Here is a 25,844-nt window from a genome sequence, read left to right on the forward strand (position 1 = left end):
AGTAACAGAAACCAAGATCTAAATTCACGATAACCGGGTGTAAAAATTTTTTTATTGTAATTATGATAGAAAAGAGCGCCGATGCTTTAAATAAAAGCAAATAAATATTTAAAAAAGGAATCTTAACACTCAAACCGATATTCTAAACAAACGTAATTTTCACTACAGATATATAAGCTATATAGCGCTGAAGTCTTCGGAGAGACCTATCGATTCTCGTTTCTACAGAAAATGCATAGAACTGCTTATTAGTACAACTAAAAATCAAAACATAAGCGTGGTTATTCAGTAGAATAAAAAAGTACATTAAAATCCATTCGATACCGACACACAGGTACCAAATAATATAAAAGCATCAAGACATTAAACCAAAAAAATCAAATGGATGCTCATACCTAGAAAGCAGGTAAACAAACATAATTTTAGAGCACTTTGCTCCGGCAACTAAGGTGTATAAAAACAAACAAACAAAGAAAAAACAGTATTTTGTTCGGTGCACAAAAAACAATTACCTGGTGATCGGCCGCAAACCCACTGCGTGCTAAAGCAACTGGGGGAAATGGGACACACAAGTGGTGAGTATGTTGGCCTGGAAAGGCCGCATTCGTGTTGTAAGTATACTGAGAGATATCAAACGGCTGTTAAATGCTTGCTTGCGGAGCGTAACGTAAAAGTGTGTGGTAAAACGTAAAAAAACGGGCAATACAGCTGACGTTTGCACGGATCGACTACTGCGCGTGTGTGTTGGGTCGCGCCGCGGCAATGCTAAACAACGGTGCGCGACACAGAGAAGCACGCTCTTTCACTGTCTCGACGAGAAGCTGCAGGCACGCGTGTATCATCCACTAAGCAGTGATTGATGCGAGTGAGGCTGATGCACCGATGATGCATCGGCATTGCGACATCAAGTGATAAACAAAAGAGGACAACAAAAAACGCTTCCCGCGGACAGCGAATACACTGTATCGAGTGACCACAAACAGCGGCAGTAGTGATCGGTACATTGGCTAGCGGTAATAGGTAATAATACTGGCAATACAGTACTGCGCTTGCTAGTACTTGCTGTGTTTGCTTGCTTTCTTATTATTTGGTGCAACAAGAGAGGCAACAACTATTGGCAAAAAGGGGGGTGGGCGGGGTGGTATACATATGTGTGTGTGGCATAAATAGCGGTTTGATTGTTATTTTGCTGGTGAAGTGAGTGGCAAAACCAAGTGGCGAGTACTTTACTTTACCTTTTACCTGTAACGACGCCGTGAACTTCACTTCGGCCGCCGGATTGCTGGCCACGCACGTATAGTCGCCGGAATGGGCCGCCGACAGGGAGGGAATGTTAAGGAGGGACGAGTATTGGTCAAGGGTGGACACGTTGGCGCCGAGCAGTGTGGACAGCAGCGGATCGCCATCCTTCAGCCACTTGAGCGTTAACGGTGGATCGCCCTTGGACACGCCGCACACGGTGCGCGTCCGCATACCCTCGGCCAGGCCGTCTTGGAACGAGAACGGCTCAATGTTTGGAGGAACTGGTCGGGCCAAGGCAGGGGTCGTTTGTACCACAAAACCCATCCCCTCGGGGATAGTGTGTGAGATGAGATGTCGTTTGCCGATGTGTGTACCGTGTTTGTGTTCCACCGATAGCGACATTGGCGGTGGGTTTAGTTACAACAAGAGCACGGTAGATGGCGGTAGTAGAGATAGTGTTGATATGGTGGTGTTGATGATAGTTGAAGTAGAGGTAGTAGTAGAAGTAGTAGTAGTGGTAGTAGTAGTGGTGGTAGTAGAGTGGCACAACCGAAAATTCAACATGACAACCGAAGAGCGACAAAGGTGAGAGTCGGAAACAGGGAAAGGCAAAAGAAACGAGAGAAAAGAAGAACAAAGAAAACAGACGTGAGTGAGCATTAGGCACGATACAGTTACCATTAACCAGCAGCGACTGATGGCCCTCGGTTTCGGCGGCAGTGTTACGGACCACGCACGAATAGTTCCCGGTATGGTCGGCGGACAGATTCTCGATCAGCAGGATGGAGTTGTACTGGTCGACCTGCGTCACCGACATACGCTGGGTAGGATCGATCGGGCGACCATCCTTGCGCCAGGTGATGGTGAGCGGGATGTCGCCCTTGATGACGGAACACGTGATCGAGGCCCGATCGCCAACGTTCAGCGAAAGGATGGACGAATGAAACGGGTTCAACTTGGGCGGGACTGCAAAAAGTGTGTGGGGAGTTTGGGTAGGAGAAGGTGATTACTACAAGTGTTTCAGATTTCACGTAACGGGGCCAATCCAGTCCTTGTACGCTTTAACTTGATCGCGAGGTCTCAGGTGATCCTTCGTTCCGGTGGTTGATGGCGAGAAACTCACGAAGCACGCTAAAGAACGCTAGTGGGAAAGATACTAAAACGCGATTAGCAAACGACCGACGGCTAACGGATACTAACCTATGACTGCCACTTCGCCGCTACGTCTCGCACTGTGGCCCTGTTTGTTTCTGGCCCAACAGGTGTAGACACCGGAGTCGAGCGATTTCTGCACCTCCTTGATCTCGAGCGTCCCGTCCGACTGTACCTTTTGGCGCATATCTTCCGGCAGCTCGCGACCGCCCCGTTCCCAGTGGATTTCCTCGATCGGATAGCCCGCGACCGGGCACTTCAGATACAGGGTGTGACCCGCAACGGCCGTCACCTTCGGTATGAGGCGAATGTACGGTAATCCTGACAAATTCCATTAGAGCTCGGGGTTAGCGAGTTGTCGGCCAATGTCGCCGACGCGCTTGTCTTACCGTAAATGTTGAGTCTGGCCGAGTGAGATGTTTTTCCGGCCCGATTTTCCGCAGCACACGAGTACTCGCCACCGTCCTCTACCATCACGTGACTTATGTTGACGTGGCTGATGACGTCACCGTGCACGGTTACGTACTGGCCAATCATGAACCTGCCGAAGAAAGGGAATCGAAAAAGTCGACGAAAAGCGTGAGCGAGTGGATCACGGAACTTTGCTCCTAAGCTGTTTTAAAGCTGATTAATGTGTCACTTGCGCTGTTTCGTGTGAGCATCAGGCAGCTTATGCTCTGCTGCCTAACAGGAAAACGCATCGAACCATCTTTGACCGGAGTGGATTCGAAAGTTAACTGAAACTGAATGTTACGTTATGTTGGTCCTTCCATATGCTTCCCCGCGTTTGCGGTAACTAATTAAGCGTAGGATACACGACGACACTTTGCACCTCGCAGTGAAACGTGTGTGTGTGTGTGCTTTTTAGCCACAATCTACACGACCCCATTCCCGGCACGATATACCGCAAACCGATTTGGGTCTGGTAGAAGTTAATTTGAAGTCGGGCGCTTTCCGTACCGCAAAAGCGCAAAATATTCACACCCATTTCACAAACTTTCCTCCACCCAGAACAGTCCCATCCCCCGGCCGGTGTGCCGATTTGAAACTCGAATAATGCGAAGATTTTCGGGATGTGTCTCGAGTGTGTGTCTCCGGTCTGGTTTTTGGAGACGATTCATCCAGGCCCGGATACCGGTACTACCACTTAGTGCCCTGCCAGTGTGCCCGGAATGATGGCATGGGAAAAGTTATGAAGAAGGAACAGACCCTCCGCCATTACATACGTGAGCGTCTGGTCTGGTCTGGTCTGGTCGTCTGTAAGGTCCCCTGTATGGTGATGCGAACTACCATCGTCATCACCTGAGACACTTTGGACTGTTGAATTTTGGTGTTAGGCTACGTGTAAAGATGAAATATTTAAGCTTAATCCGTATCCTATTATAATTGGATCTTCGGTTGCGTTGTCGCTGGAGGACATTTACTGGCAGAGTCTGTAGACGTGTCTGCGGTGGGACTGTCTGTGGGTCCGTAGGTAAGTTTGAGATTCTTGAGCTTCGCACCACGGTTCGGCTACGGTAGCCGACGGTTGGAAGTGACACAAGACTGAGGAAGATTCTGAGAAGATGGATGAAAACGTTGCTGTCCATTATTAGCTGAGAGCGCTGAAGTCAACTCTTCCTGCCAGTCTCGGGGTTCGTGCAACGTTCGCCCAAAGTTTCCCAACGGCGTCACGCAGACAACTCTTTGGCGCTGCTGGGAGAATTTAAATTAGTTTGCAACTTTTGCCAACACCGATTTCATGTTTGACTTTGCCTCTGTTCTCCCGCAAAACCCACACGCCGGAGGGTTTACGGTACCTAAGGTAGGTAGGTGCCGGATGGTGCCGACGTCAGGACTCTCCGGAGTGAGGCTTGAGGTTCCATTTTTTTATCTCACTTCTCACCGACGACTTCTGTGGGAAGAATGCAAGCGCTGAAGGAGAGTTCTGCTTCGGGGTTGAAATCTTTTACGGTCTAGCCGAGAGCATTGTGAATGCGTCACAAAAATGACAACGACGGGCTAACCTTGTCAGCCCGTGGTTCATTGTTGTAGATTGTCTTTTTCTTTGGTAACGCAAAAGTTAGTCATTGCCACCGATTGTATTCAGCGTTTCGCGCTTGCAAAATCGTATGAAATCTGACTGTCTAACTGACTGAGCAAGGATGGAAGAAAAAAACCTTACACAACTAGTTGTTTGGATCGCTGGCAGCAGTGGTGGCGGCGGGTGGCGAACGAAGCACCGTCTTCCGGTCGCGTTGATCGGGGAAAGTTGCAGTACAGCGCGTAAAGTGCAAGAAATCCGTATGCCATATTACCACCCCCCTTTCATTGACACGCTCTACTCTCTACGCTGAGCGGGAAAAAGTTTCAACTCTGGGACGAACTTGCATCCATTTCCGCGCCATATGCAGCAGCTACCGGGTGCGCTGCCACGGTGCACAATGACTTCGATTAAGTTTTTCTCATGAATTCGCTATGGCTTCATTGTTGGATTGAAATTGCCAGCGGCACGCTTCCGGGCTCGGAAATCTCGTCGAGCTTTGTGACGTGACAAAATATGCGGCAAAGAGCATAATTTCAATATAAACGCCCTCCGCAGAAGGTGAGCACGGTGTGATGATAATGATGTTGATTATGATTACACAGCTATTAGAAGCCTGAACGAGCAGGAATGAGCAGCAGTTCCGAGCACAAATGAACATTTCACAGGCGATGGTTGGGCAAAACAGTTTAATGCACTAAAGTATAGACCGACAGAAGGAAAGTGTAATTGTTTTATGATGAAAGATTAAGATTTAAAGTTGAATACTGATTCTTATTCTAACCATTACCATCAACGACCTTAGGGAAACGTCTCTTGATATTCGCAAACGGCTGATGTGATTGACTGATGTCTGATTTTTGAAGGTTTTGGCCATACAAAGTTCCCTCACGGCTGCGAAACGTTCCTTTTGGCCTTATGGAGGAGGTACAGTTGTAGCGATGCCAAACTTTCACATGGCAGCTATATCAGCTGGAATGATTATCCTATATGACTGGCCAGAGGTGTATCTAGTTAATGAAGCCAGACATGGCAGCAGAAATCCAGCAAAAAGGACGGAAGTAAGATCGATTAGTTAGGAGCGGTACGGTGGCCGAGGTGATCTTCCCCACATTAGGACCGACCAGGGCTCAAATCCCATCCAGACCGCCTCTCCGTATGCAGGACTAACTATCCCGCTACGGGTGATGTCAAGTCACAGGAATTTAGAAATGGCAAAACCTAGCCCTCTCGAGGTTGTAGCGTCAAAGAAGAAAATGAAGACCAATCAAAAGCCTCTGTGGTATCCATCCTGCCATATCTGACTTTGGGGACAGGTAGTATTTCACTCGTCAGAATCTGGTATCCTATCTCATCTGGAACGTCTTTTCGTACACACGACCCAGCTTTTCAAATTAAATAAAATCAACGAGGTTACAAAAGTACAGATCAGACGAACTTGCCAAACAGGTTTCTCCAAAAAACTTGTATGAGATAGAAGGCATCATAGGCATGAAACAAAATAATGGAAATAATACATAAAATAATGCTGACTTCGTTGTATGCACTTTGGCATTGAAGGTTCGGACTGAAGGGTCATTTCTCTCTTCGTAGTTTAACGACCTAAGTGATCATGCCGGACATGTAATGACTTAGTAGATGTAATGACTAGACCACGCAGTAGGATAGATAGTCCTCACTACGGAGGAACGGGCAGGAAGGGATTTGATTTTTGCTCCTGCCTTGTGTTGACTAGCACCGCTCTTGATTTTGCCATTAGATCACCAACTCTACTCAACAGTTTATGCATCGCATTAGAAGGCTTTATCAGGTCCAGTGACAAACTGTTATTTTAATATACACAATAGAACATCACAATGAGGATGTTTAACGACACAGTATAAATTGTTGGGTGTTGGTTGTTTTAAAAGAAATGTGAAGAATTTAAAATATCATTCGCTTACACCAACGTTACCACCGACCATTTTGTGCCAGATCGATCGATCCAACCACCTAAACACATGACCTCCTAGAGTGTCGCCCCGAAATGTGTCGAATATTAACAAGCACATCCTATCCGGTGGCGTGTTCCGTTCCCCACGCTCTAGCACAGTAACAACTCCTGCAGATACAAGCATGTGTACGGTTTATCAGCTCTCACCATGCAGAACGCTCGTTGCGGGTTGTTGGCTCGAACGGAAACACAAAACAGGCACATCCTTCACCGAAGGCCTCTTCTTGTCTTGCCCAGGCACACACGAGCCTTTTTGCAGATAAAAAGTTTATCGCAGACCAAAATACTTTCGCGTACGGTGAAGGCAGCAGAGCGGTGCTTCGATACTGGGAAACTTTGCGGGGTAGAAAAAATAGTTTCATGTACTGCCTCCCTTGGACATACGGTACGGAGGCTATTGGGGTGTTCGAAGTGAAAATGGCTGTGCTTCTTGGACCGCATCCTTAGGCATCGTCCGGAGCGGGAGAGTGCTTTTTGGGAAAGTGTTACTAACATAACGAACTATCGGATGTATGCAGTTTTATGGTGTGGTCTATGGTGTGCGGTACACTCCCAAGCGGCTTATGTCAAGGATATTGGAAACGAACTAGTATCATAAACGTGGTGGAATGCATGCCACACATTGATAGTGGATGTTTTGCTACTCCGAAATAAAAATATGATAAAACTACATGGGTGCATTTTTGAAGTTTTTGCTGTTTGTTGGTGCTATTGAATCCAGAAGAAAGAGCATATGAGTCTTCTTAGCTTGGATAGTAATTGAATAGAAATTTAACTGCTGCTTAATATACTTCCTAAGATTAAAATAAAACTTCTTCTCCTTTTCTTTGAAGTATTTCTACGATACAACTAGGGAATCCGGATTCCTGGGCCTACTTAAGTTACACCGCTGCTCAAATACTGCTAAAACTGAGGGAAATAAGTACATCACCACCTATTTTTAAACTATGTTTTTCGATTCTTTATTCAGTTTTGAATTTTATTACAATTTATTGTAAACATTTTTGAATAGGTGAGTATAAATTGTTTGGCATTTAAAATCGTTTACGTTTAAGTTTAAGTAATTATCTCAATTGAAAAAATCGTGATTTCTAGATTAAATTCATTTTTATAGGATATACACTTCTATCAGTTCTCAGCTTGCTCATACCCACGAGTATGATGTTACAGCTTGCAAAAGCTATTCAATTGTTTACTAGATAGATTTATGGATGGAAAGGATAGAATTGAAGTGAACAATAATCCGATAAACTTCCTAACCAAAGAAATAAATTTTTGCGTGAAAATCATGCTTTTTGTTTAAAACATTTAGTTAAAAACGTGTTTACAAATAGGGATAAAAATGTAAAACATTACATTTAATCATTCAACAACAAAGAGAGACGAAGGATTTCAACGTCAATCGCAGCATCATTGTTTCCAATGATGTGGATGACATAGTAAGCAAACAAAAATAGGATTTTAATGCGTTGTTCTGGACATATGCCACTTAGTACAGCCAAACGCAGCATATCAAACGAAACACGAGACGATGTCGAGCACGCTGAAATCACGAGGCTAATGCATTGCTGTAGAAGCTGCCAAGCATCAGCATGCTTTAGTGAGTGCTAAACGAAGTCTGGGCCCTTACAAAGCTCGCCATGGTAAAGTAAGACAATTTCTAGCATTTAGGTATCCTACGACTTAAGTCTCATGGCGATTCAGGGCAATGGAAAGTTTCCTTTGAATGAAAAAGCTCCCCAAATTATCAGTTAACCAGCATCACTGTTCGAACCCAATTAACTCGTTTGTTCCCAATTGTTGTGTTCCCAATTAACTAAACCCTGAACGTTAAACATAATGCAATAAAAAATACCACTTATATATGTTGAACCGAGACTCGAAGGCCGATCCAACAGTTTGTTAATATTATGTATATACAAAAATATGGATGCTGCATCCTCTTCTAGGCCTATAAATATCCTATTATACTGAAATATAGGTTCGTATTTCTACCGATTTCTGTTGAAGAGGTGCCTACAGTATGGCTTGTTTAGACCTTTACTTCAGAAGTTAAGTAGTTGCATTGGAGCTATAGCTAAGAAATAAGCTAAAACAATGGGTTTTCTTTGCTTAAAAAATAACAACAGGAAGTTTCATGCCCAAATTTAAGCATCGTTTAAGCTTTAAACCAGGTTTAAAAAAGAGATTTTTTTTATATTCTGAACTGGAAAAAATAGAATCAGATAGTGAATTTAGAAAATATTTCAAAAAATATGGTGGTTCTATTCTTCGTTCGCTCAGTGTAGCATAGGTCTCCAGTGTCCAACTGTTTTAAAAATAAAAATTCAAAGTTTTGCAATAAGGCCAGGCCGTTATTAATGAATAAAAAAAACATAAAGGGTGTAAAAAAGCCTTATGGCACCGGTCAACAATACTCGCACAAAGCAAATCCACAACCTTAAACTAAATAACATTCTTCTGCCCTTACAACAATATCTAAACTCAATAAAGTGTTAGATAATATTAACAGCCATCCGCAACATCCGTTATTAAACTTCACTTTAGCTTCGATACAAAGATTAGGATTACAAATAACATTCTTCTGCCCTTACAACAATATCTAAACTCAATAAAGTGTTAGATAATATTAACAGCCATCCGCAACATCCGTTATTAAACTTCACTTTAGCTTCGATACAAAGATTAGGATTACAAGACATTATTACACAACGGTGGCTGTCTTGCTCCTACACCAACTTCAGCAGGCATAAAAAGACCGCGTTTTCAGACCTGTGTTTATGAAAATATTTTCCCAACACCGTTTAGCATTTATCCATAAGCGGGCAGCGCCGTGCAAAATGGTATCGGGTTGGGAAGTTGGCAAACAGCAAACTTCGTACCTGACAAAAAAAAAGTCGTGTACCAACCACTGTATGCAGGTTATTTGCAAAATGGGGTCGCGGTTGTGGGCGAACACCAATCCCCACCGAAAAACACCTTAACAGCTCAACAGTTCGGCTAGGATAGATCCGGTCTCGCCCATCCTACCCATACTTCCCTTTGGCTACACCAGCCGAGGTGCGAAGTGAGCGAGTGTTTTCCTTCGGTCACGGATTATGTTGGCTGTCGGTTGGCTCTGGGAGGCTGGGTTGGCCCGCGGTTCGGTGTGGTGTAATTAAATTATCATGCTGAAATATTCCGTTACATTTCATTTTACGCATCCAGTGGGGCCGCAACCTCGCGCTGGTGGATACCTTTGAAGCAAGCCGGAAACACGGCCCGACGGCATTCGAAACACCTTTCAGCGATGTGTATGTGTGGGTGGCAAATGGAAAAGCAAAGTGGGACACACCATTCACAAGACTTGCTGGCGAATGAAAGGGCGGTGTGACGGGTGGTACACGCAGGGAAAACAAATTGAATTTAGCAGAGGCTAGATTTTAACGATTATGCGATTAAAATTTGCCATGGTAAATTGTCACTCGCCAAACTCGCGGAAAACCCCCTTTTGCTGGTTGGCAATGGGGCGTCTTGGATGGGGCGTTACATTCTTGCAGCGAAACAGATTGATGCGGAAATTAGGAACGGCGACACGGATCAAGCGGTTGCGGTGGTAGGAGGTGGAACCGTGAAGGAACGGAGGTTGCTATCAAGTTAACTAATAGATCGGTCTTGGGGTGCCCAAAATCGTTAAAGCAGCAATGTCTTTAATTGCGCCAAGTGTTATTATTCGTTGATTTGATTTTTATTCGCATTTCGCCGCTAGCTGCTATCTGGGTTAGATTTATTGCGAACGTTTTTCATGCCGATTGTCGGGGCCTTTGGGGTGGAAATAAATGAGAGACAGAGGGAATAAAAGAGAGAGCGAGAGAAAGAGAGAGAGAGAGAAGTGGATGTGGGATGTTTTAATTTCATTCCCAATACAATGTTTGGCAATGTGCTTTATTAAAATCGAGGGCAGCTTAATTTCACTGCTACCGGTTCATTAGGCCCGGGATCGGGGCCAGAAGCCCATCAATCAATCAACCACAGATCAAATGGCACTTAAATGCGACCCTCGTCAGTGGGTGTGCTCGGAGAGTTAAGGAACGGAGTGTTGTCCGCTTTTGACGAGCTTTTGAATGTGTGTGTGTGCGTGTTTTTTTGGCACTCTTGGGCCACTTCTCGCTGCCGGCCACATTAGGCTACACATTACACCGGATATGTTTAAACTTTTTTACGGGGCCTCATTTTTCCGGTCCGTGCCTTACGTTCATTATCCGGATCCGGATCAACTGCACTGCACGTTTACCGACACCGACCGACACGACATCCCAAGAAAAACATCCCAACGTCAACCTCAAACGCTGGGCTATCGATCAAAATGAAACTCATGAAATGAAGCCGTTGCCGGCGAGCGAAGGAGTGGTTCGAGGAACACAGTAAAAAAGGAAAACAACGACCAACCGAACGTTTACTGTGGTCACGTCCCTGAGCGGAGCGCATCATGGAAAAGTCATTAATTTAGGATTCGCTGTCCGTGGGCAACATGAGTTTCTAAGTTTCGCCGTTACTGGGCGAAGCTAAGCTTCCTGGCGCTTGTTCTTCCAGCAGCCATACGCTGGTAGTGCTGGACGTGAACTTCAATTTCGCAGAGCGCACATCGTGCGCACAGAGCAACGGTGGCAGGCGATGCTGGAGGAGCCGTTTGAACAGAAACTAATTAATCACAATAGTCCATCCACACGGACTTCGCGGTTCCGTTCCTGTTTCGGGAACTTACTGCCGTACGTACCGTGCGGGGTTCGATATCCGGCAGCCGGAAGTTTAGTGAATGTGAAAGCATTCCAATCCATCGGCGATAGCGTGGGCGAAGGAATCGCTGGCTTGTACGGTGGCCGGGTGAGTGAGCCGGATCGGACGGCGAAATCCCTTCGATCCGTCCAATCTTTCGCGTACATGTGGACGAAACGGTGTTGAAAAACTGCACGGCAAGTGGTGGCTAACGGCCGGGCGAAGATTGATTTCCATACGAACTAATAAATTTTATTTGATTTAGAATCCATTTGGGGAAACCGGGATCCTGTATCGTGTATTGCTCCTACAGGGTTTTAAGGTGCATCGGGGGGATTTTTTTAAGACAACTTTACTTGAGTCTCCTTTGAAAATCCTTGGAAGTGTTGTTTGTGCAGTATAATGCTCGACTACAGGGTGTGCAAAATACATTTGACATTGGTCCGTCCCAATTGTGGAAACAAATCTCAAACAATTTTGAAGACAGCTACAGTAGAGTGGGAGTGGGAGCTTGAGATATCATAAGTGAGTGTCCCGGTTGATGTATAAAAGAATTAATTTGTTTGGTTTTATATATTAATGTTTTGATGTATCGTTGAAGATAATGTGGAGTTTAAAAGTTTAAAATATTTATAAATGAAAATTCTTTATAAAAAGTGCCTGATGGTTGAATAAAAGGGAATGTTTTATTAACAAACTACGTTCATATTCATAATGAATATTAAATGAATCGAACGTATGCGCATGTTACACGGATTGTGTTCTGCTTTTTTGTTTTATTACATTATCGCACAATACCAATATAGATTGCACCACACCGGAAGGTTAATATGCTTCGCTCGCCCCCCAACCATCCCTCTTGGATCCCATCCTCCGCCCTCACAAAGCGGATCAACCCGCCCGGCCACCGCAACGCATCGCACACCATCCGGCCTAGCACAAGATGCCGTTAAATGATGCTTGCCGGAAGTTGGGAAAGGCACGAAGGAAATTAGAAAAAATGATTCCCGTAGTAAAAACCCATCACTCTCGGCACCGTTACACCGATGGCTGATGGTGATGATGGCAAAGGTCCCCGGCTCGTATTGGTGCGCCCAGTACACACGAACGGAAGGCGTAGGTATATGGCCAATGGGCACTGGAAGGTGCTGACACCGGCGGGTAGGGTGAATGGGGAAATGAGGAGGGGTTGAAGGAAAAAATTGAATCCCATCCCAACCACTCAAACGCCCCGTCAATGTCTGCTACAGCAAACATGAAGATAAACGAGATTATTCAAATACGGCCACGGGAAAATGAGAAAATTTGAAATAGAAATGAATCGTCGGCTCCCCAACAAGCAGCGGCTGCGGTAAGGGTGTGTCAGGGACAGTGGAGTGTAGGGGAAATCCTTCCCTTTTAACCATTTCTTGTTCGGTGCTTGGTGTGAGGTTCACGTTGGTTGCGTTGTGGAGCGAAATATTTTTAGTGACCAAATCAAACATACCCACCGAGGACATGTGTTTGCTTGAGTAGCTACGAGTTTGTTTATCGGTTTTGCTAGCTAGGAGTGAAATGTTCTTGGAAATTTTTCATTTCTATTTTCAAAATTTGCTATTGCCCACAGGGAACGGGCAGTTTTTTTTTTATTTATTCACGAGGAACAACCATGGAGTATAGCTATATCGTGATGGAGAAAACTATTTAAAATGATAAACATAATATGAACATTTCACATTTTCTTGCAACCCATATGTTTACCCATGTTAAGGTTTTTTCTATATTAATCTTTAGTAAATCTCATCAATAGAATATTTGACTGAATTTCAAACAAACATCAACCCGTAATAGTTAAGCTTGGACAACAAGTGTTTCTTAGTTGCTCCTACTTTTATTAGACCATATTTGACGCATGCATCAAACAAAGTTAAATGATTCTGTTTAATGTTCTGGCAATTATTCAGTGTCCTAATGATTAACCGTTTTGCTCGTTACAATATCTTCTTACTCTTAGAACGAGGCAACAAAATCAAAATGGTAACCATGCTGCCCTCCCGACTGCATTGTAAATCTTGAGGGTCTTATGCTGCAGAGTAAAACAAGGCCACAGGCTGGAGTCATTGCTCAGTCATATTCGAATAGTCGTACTAACTTTGTTTGGGACTTGACAGATAATATCGGATAATAGTTTGGTTGCACGACTTCATCCATAAAATCCCATACAAATGTACCAGTGGCCAAAAGATCCTTACGCAGGGCTATGGCATGTGATTGGCAGTCCTGGAGCCTTTCCTCGAGTCCTTTCAACCTGACCCGAAAAAGAATGCTGAAACATAGAACTTTTTAGCAGGTCAATACTGAGACAAGTCAAATCCATACGAGGTTTACGATCATTGTCACGCACAGAAGCGGTGACACTTCACCAAGATTTTATGATTTAACCCTCCTAGATTTTTTTTAAGAGGATTTGCTTCATACCAGGTATACTCAATTTGTTGCAAAGTACTGATGGTCAACTTTGGAGCCTGAGTCATGGAATGATTGATCAATTAAAGAGAAGTCTAAACTTCCAATCAATCTCGTATACACTAACTCGTATGCATTTTTCTTATTGAATACTGAATTTCTTATTGCATTCTTCATGTTGAGAAGAAAATGGCTTAGTTGAAATTGCTTTACATTTGATTATACTATTCATATTTACGTATACGTGCAATTGATCATCGAGAGATAATCAGTTTGACTCAGACGAACCAATCCATGTCACAGTAACTTAAAATGAGCTGCTGACAGTGCTTGTCAAAACCGTGTCTTTCTCACGGCGGGCGCGTCGTCGATGAAAGAGACCGCTTTAAAAGACACCGCAGCTGACGAACTTCCATTTGAAGTATTCTTGAGTAAGATGCTCGGCAGAAACTTCGGTCCTGTGAGTGTGAAAGGTACCTCTACAATGATGATCTCAGCGAACTGCACGGTGATCTCATAGGACGATCCAACGCGTAAAATCTTCTAAGGTTTTCCACATGAACATAGGAGGCGTGTTAGACCGAAACTGGGATAAGGTGATGGCGATCCCTCAAGAAAGGTCAAGATATCTAATTGGCAGATGATTACATTGTCAAAGTTTTCTTTAATCAACCATTAAAAACTTGTTTTGCATAACATTCATGAAAATATTTTGAGATTTTCAAATAAACACCCTCAGTTTGAATGGCAAAGCACGTCCGACAAGCGGTTCGTAGCCGATCCTCTCTTTCCAACAGCAAAATTCACTAATATACCCATAGATTAGCTAAATGTACTCGGAAGAAAATAATTGCTTTGTGGCTTACCTGCCGTTTGTCGGTAGCGGAAATCCATCCAGCGTCCAGGAGATTTGTGGCGTCGGGTTTCCCTGCGCGGAACATTTCAGCGAAACGGCTGGACCGGGCTGTAGCGTTTGTTCGATGAAGCTGTACACGAGCGACGGTGGCGCGTCTGCAAAGAAAGTGAGAGAGAGAGAAAAGTGCAAAACACCATCAGCAGACCGGGTAATAATTATCATAAATAAGTGGGTTTTCGTTGAAGTGAAAGGTGGAAAAAATGTGATACAAAAAAAACAAAGGAATTTCCGAAACCATTCCAACCTGGAGCCTGGGTCCTGTCCGCGACACCGTGAACGTGGACGTCGGTGTGGAAATAATTTGCGGTTGCAACCACACCGCTGGCAGGAAATTGCCAGTCGAAGGATACGGCGAACATGCGAAACCTCATCTATTTTGATGTTGAGGTTTTTTTTTTGTTGGTTGGGTTGTTGCTGCTGTCGTGGCACACCGTTTCTTCACCCGCCAAATGTGTTGAATCTTTGCTAACGCCAAACCTACGCGCTCGGTTTGCCTTCCAGCGGTGTGGAAGGTGTTAATAAATCCCTCCACGGTTTGGTTGGAAAAATTATAGCCATTAAAAAACAAACCTACAAGAGAAGGACGAGAAGGAACGGAACGAAGAGGCAAAAGCAAGAGCAAACATTCGCAGCCGACCGTTTTCGTCGTAGATGGAGACAACAAACGAAAATTACGGACCTGACCCTTGGCAAAGCGTAAATCCGGCACTGTTTACCGTGCGGGAATGGACGACGTTTGTTCACGTCACGAGGTAGTTATCGTTTGGTTCGTTATTTGGAGAATGTTTAGGAATTTAAAGAGTACATTTTGAATAAAATCACCCCTGCCATCACTGAACGTGGAACGAACCGAAGAATGTAATTTAAAATTCTGTGCCGTAAGAAGTGGGCTTTCGAAATAGCCCGAGACAGGTTTGGATTATTAAAAAGAGCATAAAAAGTGTAAAATATTAAAATGAATTCTACGGCGAACAAGATCATTTGCGCTACCGATGACCTCGCGGAAGGGTGGAAGTAAAGAGAGGAACGAAGCACATTTTGATCCTTTCGAACCGTACCGACAAGGTATTTTGGTAGGCTCGGCAGGTTAGAATCGCTCGTTTAATCTGATTACTTTCCTAATAACCGATGGCGTTTAATGAGTTACGAAGCTAATTTGGGTCGACCGTAAGAAAAAGAGAGCAGGCACAGCAAGCCTAATCAAACTCATTTTCGTTTTTCCTGGAAATTAACAAACAGGGCGGGTTCTTGTCTTGGAGTGTACTTACCTCCCAGCTGTAGCTCGGCCGATGCCTGGAACGAATCACCTCCCTGCCGACGCACTACACACTGATACATGCCCTTGTCTTCGCGCGTTACACCGGTCACTTGCAGTGTATCCCCGACCCGGCCGGAACTGGGCAGTTGGCGGCCGTCCTTGAACCAGGTGATGTGTTGCGGACCTGCCGACATTCCGTTGGCGGTGACCAGGCAGCGAAATTCCGCCGTTCCACCCATATGCACACTGAGCACGTTCGGAGTGATCTCTACGTGGATCGGTGTTGATACGGTGAGTCGCAGATCGGCACTCGCTTCACCGCCTGCATTCGAAGCGGAACATTTGTACACTCCACCATCTTCGGCGGTTACGGCTTCGATCGCTAGCACTGGACCGAGCAATCGTATCCGAGGTCCGGACGAGACGGGGATAGGTTCGGGACCGTTATGGGTGTACCATCTGGAAGGGGGAAATTATTTAAAAAGGTAAGAAATTTATGTATAAATTAGGTAAATTCTGCAGGATTACATTAAATGGAAAGGAAATTGAAGACATTGAAATTTCGAAAGATAGGAAGGTGTGCGTAAATGAACTATAGTTAAGCGATCGAATGTGTCGATCGCTCAATCACTGATCATTTATTACTGGGATAGGAGTTAGCGATTAGCATTCGATTACTCGATCACTCATCTTGTGACCGTCGGTTCGAACACACATGTATGCAATATGGTAACAGATTATAAAGGGAGACTTACATCGTCCTACCGAGTTGTTTATTACGGATTGTTTTTCTTTCTTTCACACATTAATGCAGTTTGCTGTTGTCCGAGTGAGTTAATTCATTACGATCTCTCTACATAACCGAACCAACATGTTAACGAAGCCATTTCGCATTTGGCGTGCATCTCCAGTGCATAGGACAGGATATAGGATACAAGACTACTTCAACCGTAGTGAGGGCTGACTACCCAACTACTTCGTATCTTTGAGACCAGTAAGCCAGAAATGGCAGGCATGACATAAGAGGTCGTTAGGCCAAAGAAGAAGAAGAAGATTACTTTAAAGTATGAGGCTGCGGCTTCGGATACCATGGCATAGATCATCTTCTATGGTCTTGTGTGGATAACAAGGCTGCTTGACCCGGCTTGTTAGATGCAATCCATCTCGGGATTTGCTGGAAGACGCAGATGGGGTCTGCCTGAGAGCTATTTTTGATTTTTGACGTGCCGATCACGATCTATACCAAACAAGTAACTTTTATGAAATCCCGTCTAAGATGAACAAACTTCATAAAATGGAGATGATTAAAATCAAAAGTCATGGAGGAGGAGACACTCTTAGAGACCTGTGCTAACAAGATGAGTTGGCTGGTTTTTCCCTCATCCTGGGGCTAAAGAAAATCATCAGATACACAAAGGTGGACATTTTTAGAATTGCATCTGATAAGTCTATACAGAACGTACCGTGTCAGGGTCCGAGGTTTATCTTTGAAGACTATGGATTGTAAATAACCTTAAAAAAAGTTTCTGAGATCTTAATTGAAGGAGCCTGCCGGATACGTCACATACCCTTCACGGAGAGGAAGCACTTGTAGAAATATTCCCTCGAGAACTAGGAAGATGTTCTCCTTGTGTGAACTGTAACTCCATCCTGCTAGAACTGTATGTCTCCAAGATCCATTACTTCAAGTTTTGGTAGCAAAAAATGATTTTTTTTTCTGTAGCGATCGGCAGAGTTCTTCCAACAACGTACACCACTCATTAATACGTTCATTATGAAGTGGTCTCTCATGAAGTTTTTGCACATCACTCCAATACCACATATTTTGTTTGTTTACGCAAGCTGATAGCTGGCAAAGAGTCCTATCACCAAACATCACGAATGCGTCCTGTGGCAAGTTTCGGAGTACTTCACATGCAGCTTTTGCAGGTATCTAAATCGAGTTCTATCAACTGGTGGAATACATACAGGAAGTTTGTAGGGATGTAAGAGAAATTTGTTGAGGAGAATCCGTCTCCCTTTAAGAGCAGACGCCCTCAAAGTAGCGCGCCTCGCACCATCTCGATGTTTTCGGGCTTCCTGGAAGTTCATGTGTCCATCGGTAGGAATTGGAATATTGGCATGAAGTTAGATTCGAGTTCACGGGAAGACATGTTCAGTGGTCTCTACCGAATGGTTCTCAGAAATGCAGACCTCAACGGCGAACGCACACTACTTGTTTGACCAATGCAGTACGACAAGTGGCTTGTGTGATTACAAACGTATCGCAAATTGGCGGCTACTTCAACTCAACAAGTTTCCTAAAAATTATACAGCGACTTAGACTTGCCAAAGAGGGATGTCCGTGTACTAAAAATGGCACCAGAATAGATCTTAACGAATGTTAAGTCTATCACGACAGAGGAGACGTGGTACACCTAAATTGAGAAGTAAAGATAGGGCATGAGCTGCCACCAGAAGGACTGCGATAAACGTTGGTCCGAGTTGACGGCACTTGATCGTGAGCGGCTCCAAGAACTTCTACAGTAGGCCAAGAACAAAAACTATACGTGTGATTAACTGGTCTTTAAGGCCAAAATATTAACCAATTCAAATAAAAAAAAGCATTTTGAAGGAATGACACAATTAAAATACATTATTAACTCTTTTTCCTGTTAACACAGCTCGAGAAAGTACTTTTTGCTATAACTCGACCCACATACAACCAGGGGTGCTTAGTAACAACTTCCACGAAATGTGTAGCAAAAAAAAAAAACGCACGAGAAGTTTGTCCGTTGAGTTCGATTACAACCATCAAGAAGTCGATTTCACAGCTTGTCGTCTCGCAGTCAATCGAATGTTGAAATTAATTTCCGCCCGATTGAGCTCGGCAAACAATGACAGAGAGCGAGAGAGAGAGAGAGAGAGAGAGAGAGAGAGAAAAAACAACCTTTCCCGATCGATACGGGAAGTTGTTGGAGGGAAGCTGCTTTCGGAGGAGTACGCTACGGGCAAAACATGACTAAAAACACAGAACCTGCCTCGGAAAAGGACGAAACGGAGTTCTGGCATCCGCCTCTTCTCTCTTTCTTGCCAGCAATCGCAGTACAGAAATCGCGTAGTGAAAAGTTTGTTCCACAAAAGCTGAAAAAGATTACTCCCGCATACTCAGGGAAGGACGAAAACTCCTTGCCTAAGGGGTTTTCTCGTGCTTTTCTCCATCGGCGAACGTCGATCGGTATGCTTGCCGGGTTGGGGCGAGAGATAGAAAAAAAACAGCAAGGATAACACGGAAGCTGAAGGCTTAAAACTTGAGTGTCTGCAAGTTTGTGGTTTGTTTTTCGTTTTCAAATTTGATAAGACGAGGAAACACGGGGGGCACGAATAAAAAGTTCTCGATTTCATTTCCGATAAGTACTTTTCGATTGATTCTGATCGTTTTTGTCCTAGCAACTTTCTTGCCTTGTGGTTCCCTAGGTTTCGCTTTTTTTTTGTGGTGCAATTCATTTGTCGAGTGGAAGAAAAACGTGAGAACTGCTAAACGGGAACGGGACCAGTTCCATCAGCTTGTCGATTTTATTTGATAAACTTTTGACTGAAGGCGTGCAGCTAAGCTGTTAATGAGCTTCATACGGTTGAGCCGGGGTGTTGAAACATCTGCTGTACTGCATGGAGGAATATTTTTCAATTTTTAAGTTCCAGCACACCCAAACATCACAATCGTATGTGTTATTCCAGCTCGGTTTTTAAAGTTAAGAGCTAAACAAAAGTGGCCTCCAACATATTACGGTGGTCGTAAAGCGCCCCGAATGACGCGATGCTGGCACGAAACGAAACGCTTTAGCCAATAAACTTTAAGGCCTGCGAAACGAAACAAAAAACGGCCATTTGCGATTTACGGAAAATGAGTACAAACTTTTCCCATTTCCGACACGGTGTGCCCGGCCAGTCTCAGATCTTCGCTGTGGCGTTGTGGAAGGATTGGCGGACGTGAAGGGCGACTGGTGAACTGTTCGTTCGCAACCGTGAATGGAAACGATGCCTTGTTCCGCCAACCGTAATTAGCAATCATTTACGAACGAGCGGAAATGAATATAATTGCAGTTGATGCTGCCGGCCGTGCTGCGATCGGAGGCTACCGAGGTGATGGGTTTTTGTTGCGGACCGGGCGCAACGCAGATGAGCGCTTTGTGCAATCAAGGGTTAAGCACTAAGCTGATGAACTTGAGCCGAGGTGATTAGAGCCGGGGCAACCGTTGTCGCTGGCGACTTTGCTCGTGTTAATCGAGGTAAAACAAAATGGTAGCCCTGTTTCAGGTTTGCCGGTGGGTTTTGATGCCGGCTAGTCGAATCTTGATGAAAACGGAGGATTATAAATTAACGATTCGTTTTCATGTTGCATGCGCACACCGAGGAGCTTTCTTTTGGAAATGGAAAAATTAAAATGTTGCACAACATTTCAACTGGGCAGATGCTTTCTTCGAATTTTGGGAAGCTCGCTTCGGATCGACACTTGATTCGCTCTCAGTAAGGAACCAGCTGGCGCCAATGGCTGGATAATGTGGTTCATCACGAAACAAAGGCAAAAACAATAAACGAAAAACGAACCCATATACAAAAGGGGCTTATCCGATTGAAGTATCGAGGTTGTGCCACAGTTGGGGTCGGTCACTTGCACCCGAAAAACCCAAATTGACGTTTGATGATGACGTGCTGTTGGGGCAACCAATCCCGTTTTGACCCTCGCAACACGCGTGCTTGACGGATGGATCGATCCGGGCATGACGAGCACCCGCCATAACTGGTGGCAAAATTAAAATGTTGGAAAATGTTAAACCGAACGAAAAGCAACTCAACCGACCTGAAAAACACTCCAGCGTAACGAGTGTATGGTGTGTATCATTAGCGGGCGGGAGGGAAAGAGGTGCGGAGGGAGAGGAAGGCAACGATGGGCGAAGAAGAAATAAGCAACAAGAAAAGGGAATGAAAATTGCTAAATCCAATTAATCATGATGAGGCAAGGAAACAGACGCTTGTCATTCGTTTTAAATTATCCCAAGTGGACAACACCGACAACACGGATGCTGTGCTGTGCGGACCAACTCAAGCTAGAAAGGATGCGTTCTACTCCGGTTCTGGTGGTAAATTTAGCAACCATTTAATGAAAAAAAAAATTTGATACGTTCAATAATATAATTTTCTTCTAAATTTACAAAAAAGGTAACCAACGTGAGGCAACATTTCGGCAACAAAGTAAAGATCGGAACCCATGGCCCATTTTGCGCCGGCTGCCGTACAGTACAGTAGAATAATCCCTAGCGTGATATAATTTGCAATGGAAATCAGTGCGGAGATTTCTCAGACGCTCTACTGAATTAATTTTTCTCCGGCTGCTGTCACCCGAAGGCACAGGCAAACATGAGCCCGGTTAGCTGGCAGACTCTGGGCGAGGCATACAACAGACACAAAATAAAGCACAGCCGGAGACAATCGGACGAGGCGTAGGGCGCTCGTCGTTGTCGCCGTCGAATCGAACCGAAAGGAAATGTATGCGAATTATGTTGCGGAATGTGATAATCGGAAGAAATTGATGGAAAAACATCGATTGTTGGCGTTATTGGTTGGGCGGTTTGTTTTCGAGCGAATTTTCGGTCTATGGTTTTGGGCACGTAGAAAATATATTTTCCAGCACCTAGTCACGTCACCCGATTGGAAGATGTCGTGGGTTGTGATTATTTGGTGGATTGATGGAATGAATAAATTACTCCACTTGTCAACGGCGATGCGTTGCGAGGAATTATATTAAAGGAAAACCCGAAATTGGACGAGATTTTCCTGCAAAAAAATCATTTGGCTTGTTATTTAACCAACCCATTAGAATCAGGAATGCCAAATAAGCGCTCCATGAGACAAAGAAATCTTTTTAATTTGAATTTTACATTGATATAAGATCTTCAATTATAAAATTAAATTTGTTCATGATTATTAAGTAAAGATGTTAGATAAAGCAGAACAAAACACATTAACACATTAACTCCGGTCATAAAACAAGTGTCAAGTACATCATGATAGAATCATAAGCATAGCACTACACTATACTTGAACGAATTAGCAAAAGTTTAGAAAAAATCCTGAATTCAATAGAAGGTTAGGTGTTTTGGTTCTCAAAATTTCATCGTTTTAATGTCATCGATTAATTTAATTGATTGTTTGATTCAAATTAGGGATGGGCGCTCCGGTTCGGAATTACGACTCCGATCCGATCCAGCATATAAATGAGTCCGATCCGATCCGAAAGAATGATTCCGACCAGTTCCGGAATCGTTTTCGATTCCGGACTCGTTTTAATTCCGGACTCGTTTTGGTTTCGTTCTCGTTTTGATTCCGGACTCATTGTAAGAAACAAGAAATGATAATCGAAAACGAGTCTTGAACCAAAACGAGCCCGGAACCAAAACGAGTCCGGAACCAAAACGAGTCCGGAACCAAAACGAGTCCGGAATCAAAACGAATCCGAAATCAAAACGAGTCCGGAATCAAAATGTTTGTTTTGATGCTGATTTATTTTCTTGGTTCTCTAATTGATACTTGTTTTTTGATACATACGATTTTACTGATTTATTGTGAAGAGGTGAAAACATGGGCTAATAATCATTTTTCTTCTTTGGTAATGCAAGCAATAGAGTGTTACCTTCGGTAATGGTGCATTTTCGCCTACCTCACAGGTCATACGGGTCATACGAAATCAGTTTGTTTCCTGCAACAGGGTGCGGTGCCAGTCTTCCTTTGGCAAAATTTTCATATGGCTTTGTACATACAGCCTCGCCCCCCTCCCCCATATAAAAAAAAAACCGTAGCGCGGAATCATGATCCGGACTCGACACCGGCGGCGGAGCGCTCCGGGCAGATCCGATCCGGCAAATGGTCGGATCTGCCCATCCCTAATTCAAATTCGTTTGCCTAAGACCCAACTTAGGCACGAGTAAACTAAAGGATTGATGACAATTGCCAAACTTAGGTGGAACAATTTAAATGACGAATGGCTCACAGAAGAGGATCGGTGCAAAATTTGAGGCATGATTTTATAGAGAAATATGTAGTAGAATGGATGAGAGCAATGTGAGAGCATCGGTATGACTGAGGGTTGAATGAGCGATCAGAGATCCTCCGGTGAATCCAGACAACTGATCGCTACACGAACTGCCTCGTGTAAGAGGCCTCATATTTTACGCTTCGTCTTGTATAAAGGGGATCTCATATAAGTAGAATGGACCTCGTATTTCAAAATCTATTTGGACCGAAACATCTCCTCTGGACTGATGATGCACGCGTTGTACCAGGTCAGCAGAACGAAGGTGGTAGGGGTCCCAAACAGCCTGAAATCTACTGGGTATTTGATCCGCCACCATATTCCAGCGAGACTACAGGATTGATAGGACCAGCAGGCCGGAGTATGTCTTTGTATAAAGAACCTCCAAAAATTTGCGATCATTTTAAATAAGTGAGCCCAGGGTCATCCATGAACCATGGAAGGCTTGAGCATTGTCTTATGAGATACCCTTATCTTTGATGCCTGTGACTCTGATGGCAAGCTGTTGGTCTATAACAGAGGGGAGCATAGGAATCCTAAATAGAAAGACCTACGTTAAGAAAAAGCATTTTCAAAGCCATTTCTCAGCATCAACTTTATAAACGATCGAGGATAATCGCCTATGTAATATTGTCAATTTTTGGAGTAGCATTCTTCTTTGATGATGTTATGTTGTTTGTGCATTTAAAAATCCACAACTCCACCATCAGAATTTCAAAGTAGAAACAGTTATTACAGTCTTAAAAGATCATGTTCTCTCTAGAGATTAAAATGAGTGTGATATAAATGATTTATTGTCCAACTTTTACAAATACGGTGCACAAACGGTACATCCGAAACATTTCGAACAAAGCCCTATAATTTCTCGTACACTTCACTTCAGATAACGTGCTTTGTGTAACCCGTCTACTACGCTAGCTAGAAAGGAGTTGCTAAAAATGCTGCGGGATAAAGGATAAAGCAGATTGAAGGAAAAAGAAAACCACGCTGCTTACCGGTATTCGGGCGATGGACAACCTTGGGCGACGCACAGCAACACGGCTCCTTCGTCCTGCGAAACGGAAACATGCGACGTATGCTCGACGACACTCGGCGAAACTATTCCTCGTTGTTCTGAAAGGGACAAAAGAGCATGTTGAAGAAAGTGTGTGCCGTCTGTGCAAGATCAAACAAAAGTATGTCTGCGTGTGTGTGTGTGTTGGTTGGCTGGGCAGGTGGCCTGGGTATGCAGGGTCCTGGGCGCGCACAGCGCACTTGACGAGATCGTTTAACACCGTTCGCCGTCGGCATTCATTAAGCCCTCGTTGAGAAGAGCCGGTCCAGCTATTAGAGCAGGGATTTCTTTTGTATCCATAAGTAGGTAACTTAGTTTGGACGATTGTTGAAAAGAGTCTGATTGCACCGATAATTATGTTTCTCCTGCTTTCCAGTGCCAGTGCCGACTTTGCAGCCACACGCGTTTCGCTTGCTTTTGCTCATATTGCAATTTTTCTTTTGTATAAAAGCACATTTCCAAATTGTGCCCGGATAATTTTTTCTATAGGTGAAAATAAATGACTCTGGATAGTTTTTAATTTGAAGCTCTCTCTCTCTCTCTCTCTCTCTCTCTCTCTCTCTCTCTCTCTCTCTCTCTCTCTCTGTTTCTGTCAAATTCTATTTAAAATACTTCTATTTAAAAGACTTAACTTAACGATATAACGTCAAGTACAATGGGGAACCTTTCTTGTTGGAAACATCATATCCAAACATTGTCTTTCGCGCTCCATTCACGGCACAAAACTTACACCAAAAATAGGCCAACGGGCACTGGTTTTGATGGTCACTGCCTGGCACTGCCACATTTACTACCAGCAGCGCTCCGTCCGAAATGCTACCATTGCCGGGATTCTGTACCAGTGAAGCTGTTACATTGAAGATTTAATCCCATTGTTATGATGAAGCGTGAAATAAATGTTGTGCTGCTGCAAGCTTTTCGGCAACGACGACTACGACTACGAGAGTTGCCGCTTCCGGTTGGGACACAAGGGAAAAAAAGCTGCTTAAAACAGTTGCCAGAGCAGTGGGGGTGAGCGAGATGGAAGGGAAGCTGCCCAGAAAAGCAGCCGGAAGCCCGAGAAAGCATTGATGCAATTGCATGAAGTGGTTCCTATTTTGTTTCATTTGTTTTCGCTTTCAGTCCACTATCATCCCATTAGGGCGAGGGTTGGACCATCATTCGACCGTCCGATGGCCGACGATGCGCCTGTGGAGCTCGAAGCAAACCATCGCTTACGCAAGCTGACATAAGCCGGTTTATGGTGGGAACGGTGGACAGCGGATGTCGTCCGATGGAGAGAGAGAGAGAGGTTGATAAACGGAAACGAATCCTTCTCGACGAAACTGTCATGCCGTCCAGTGTGCACGGCTGATGGAGTTTTTACTGCAAGTGTACAAGAGTGTTCGCCGGGTCTCTCTCTTTGCTCCCAACTCAAACGCATGCTAGCTTGAGTGCGAGATGTTACACATTATGTCCGTCCTTAGTTCGTTGTGTCGAAGATTTGGACACAGTGAACGATAGGGTGAGAATAAAAATAATATCCACTGTGGTTGTCATGACTTCGATGCGAGATCGTATTGAGACGGTCCATGTCAAGGGGATGAAGTTTTACTCAAATCATCGGAAGAAAACAGATACTGATAGGGAGAAAAAGTATGGAGATGTGCTAGGAGTCCCGCAAAATCTTAAGACACCTAAATTTTATCCAAATTTCTTGTCCCTCCCAGCCACCTTTATATTGAACTACTAAATGTCCCAGACGTTACTTACCGTTCATGCGTATTTTGGCCGAATTGCTTGTGACGACCTGCCTCGTTAGCTTGTGCATCGTCCGGCACCGGTAGGATGGGTATCGATCGTTATACTCTAGATTGTGTATCAGCAGCTCCCCCGTCGGTAGCAGGTGGTACTTGCCATCTGGGTGCAGCATAGAACAGAAAACCCCGTACTTTAAA

General features: G+C 44.2%; 1 protein-coding gene across 4 annotated transcripts in view; it reads right to left on the reverse strand.

Moving 5' to 3' along the window:
• The window catches only part of LOC118511903 (Down syndrome cell adhesion molecule-like protein Dscam2), a 117,695-nt gene that overhangs the window by 22,866 nt on the left and 68,985 nt on the right, over positions 1-25,844 (reverse strand). For all 4 annotated transcript variants that reach the window (XM_036055537.1, XM_036055538.1, XM_036055536.1 and 1 more), the window contains exons 5-11: positions 25,660-25,806; positions 23,849-23,966; positions 15,795-16,243; positions 14,477-14,621; positions 2,784-2,935; positions 2,443-2,715; positions 1,921-2,208 (exon numbers count right to left, since the gene is read on the reverse strand). In XM_036055537.1, the coding sequence (XP_035911430.1) occupies positions 1,921-2,208; positions 2,443-2,715; positions 2,784-2,935; positions 14,477-14,621; positions 15,795-16,243; positions 23,849-23,966; positions 25,660-25,806 (1,572 nt within the window). The remainder of the gene's footprint in view (positions 1-1,920; positions 2,209-2,442; positions 2,716-2,783; positions 2,936-14,476; positions 14,622-15,794; positions 16,244-23,848; positions 23,967-25,659; positions 25,807-25,844) is intronic.

This window comes from Anopheles stephensi, chromosome 3 (assembly GCF_013141755.1).
Source record: "Anopheles stephensi strain Indian chromosome 3, UCI_ANSTEP_V1.0, whole genome shotgun sequence".
NCBI lineage: Eukaryota > Metazoa > Arthropoda > Insecta > Diptera > Culicidae > Anopheles > Anopheles stephensi.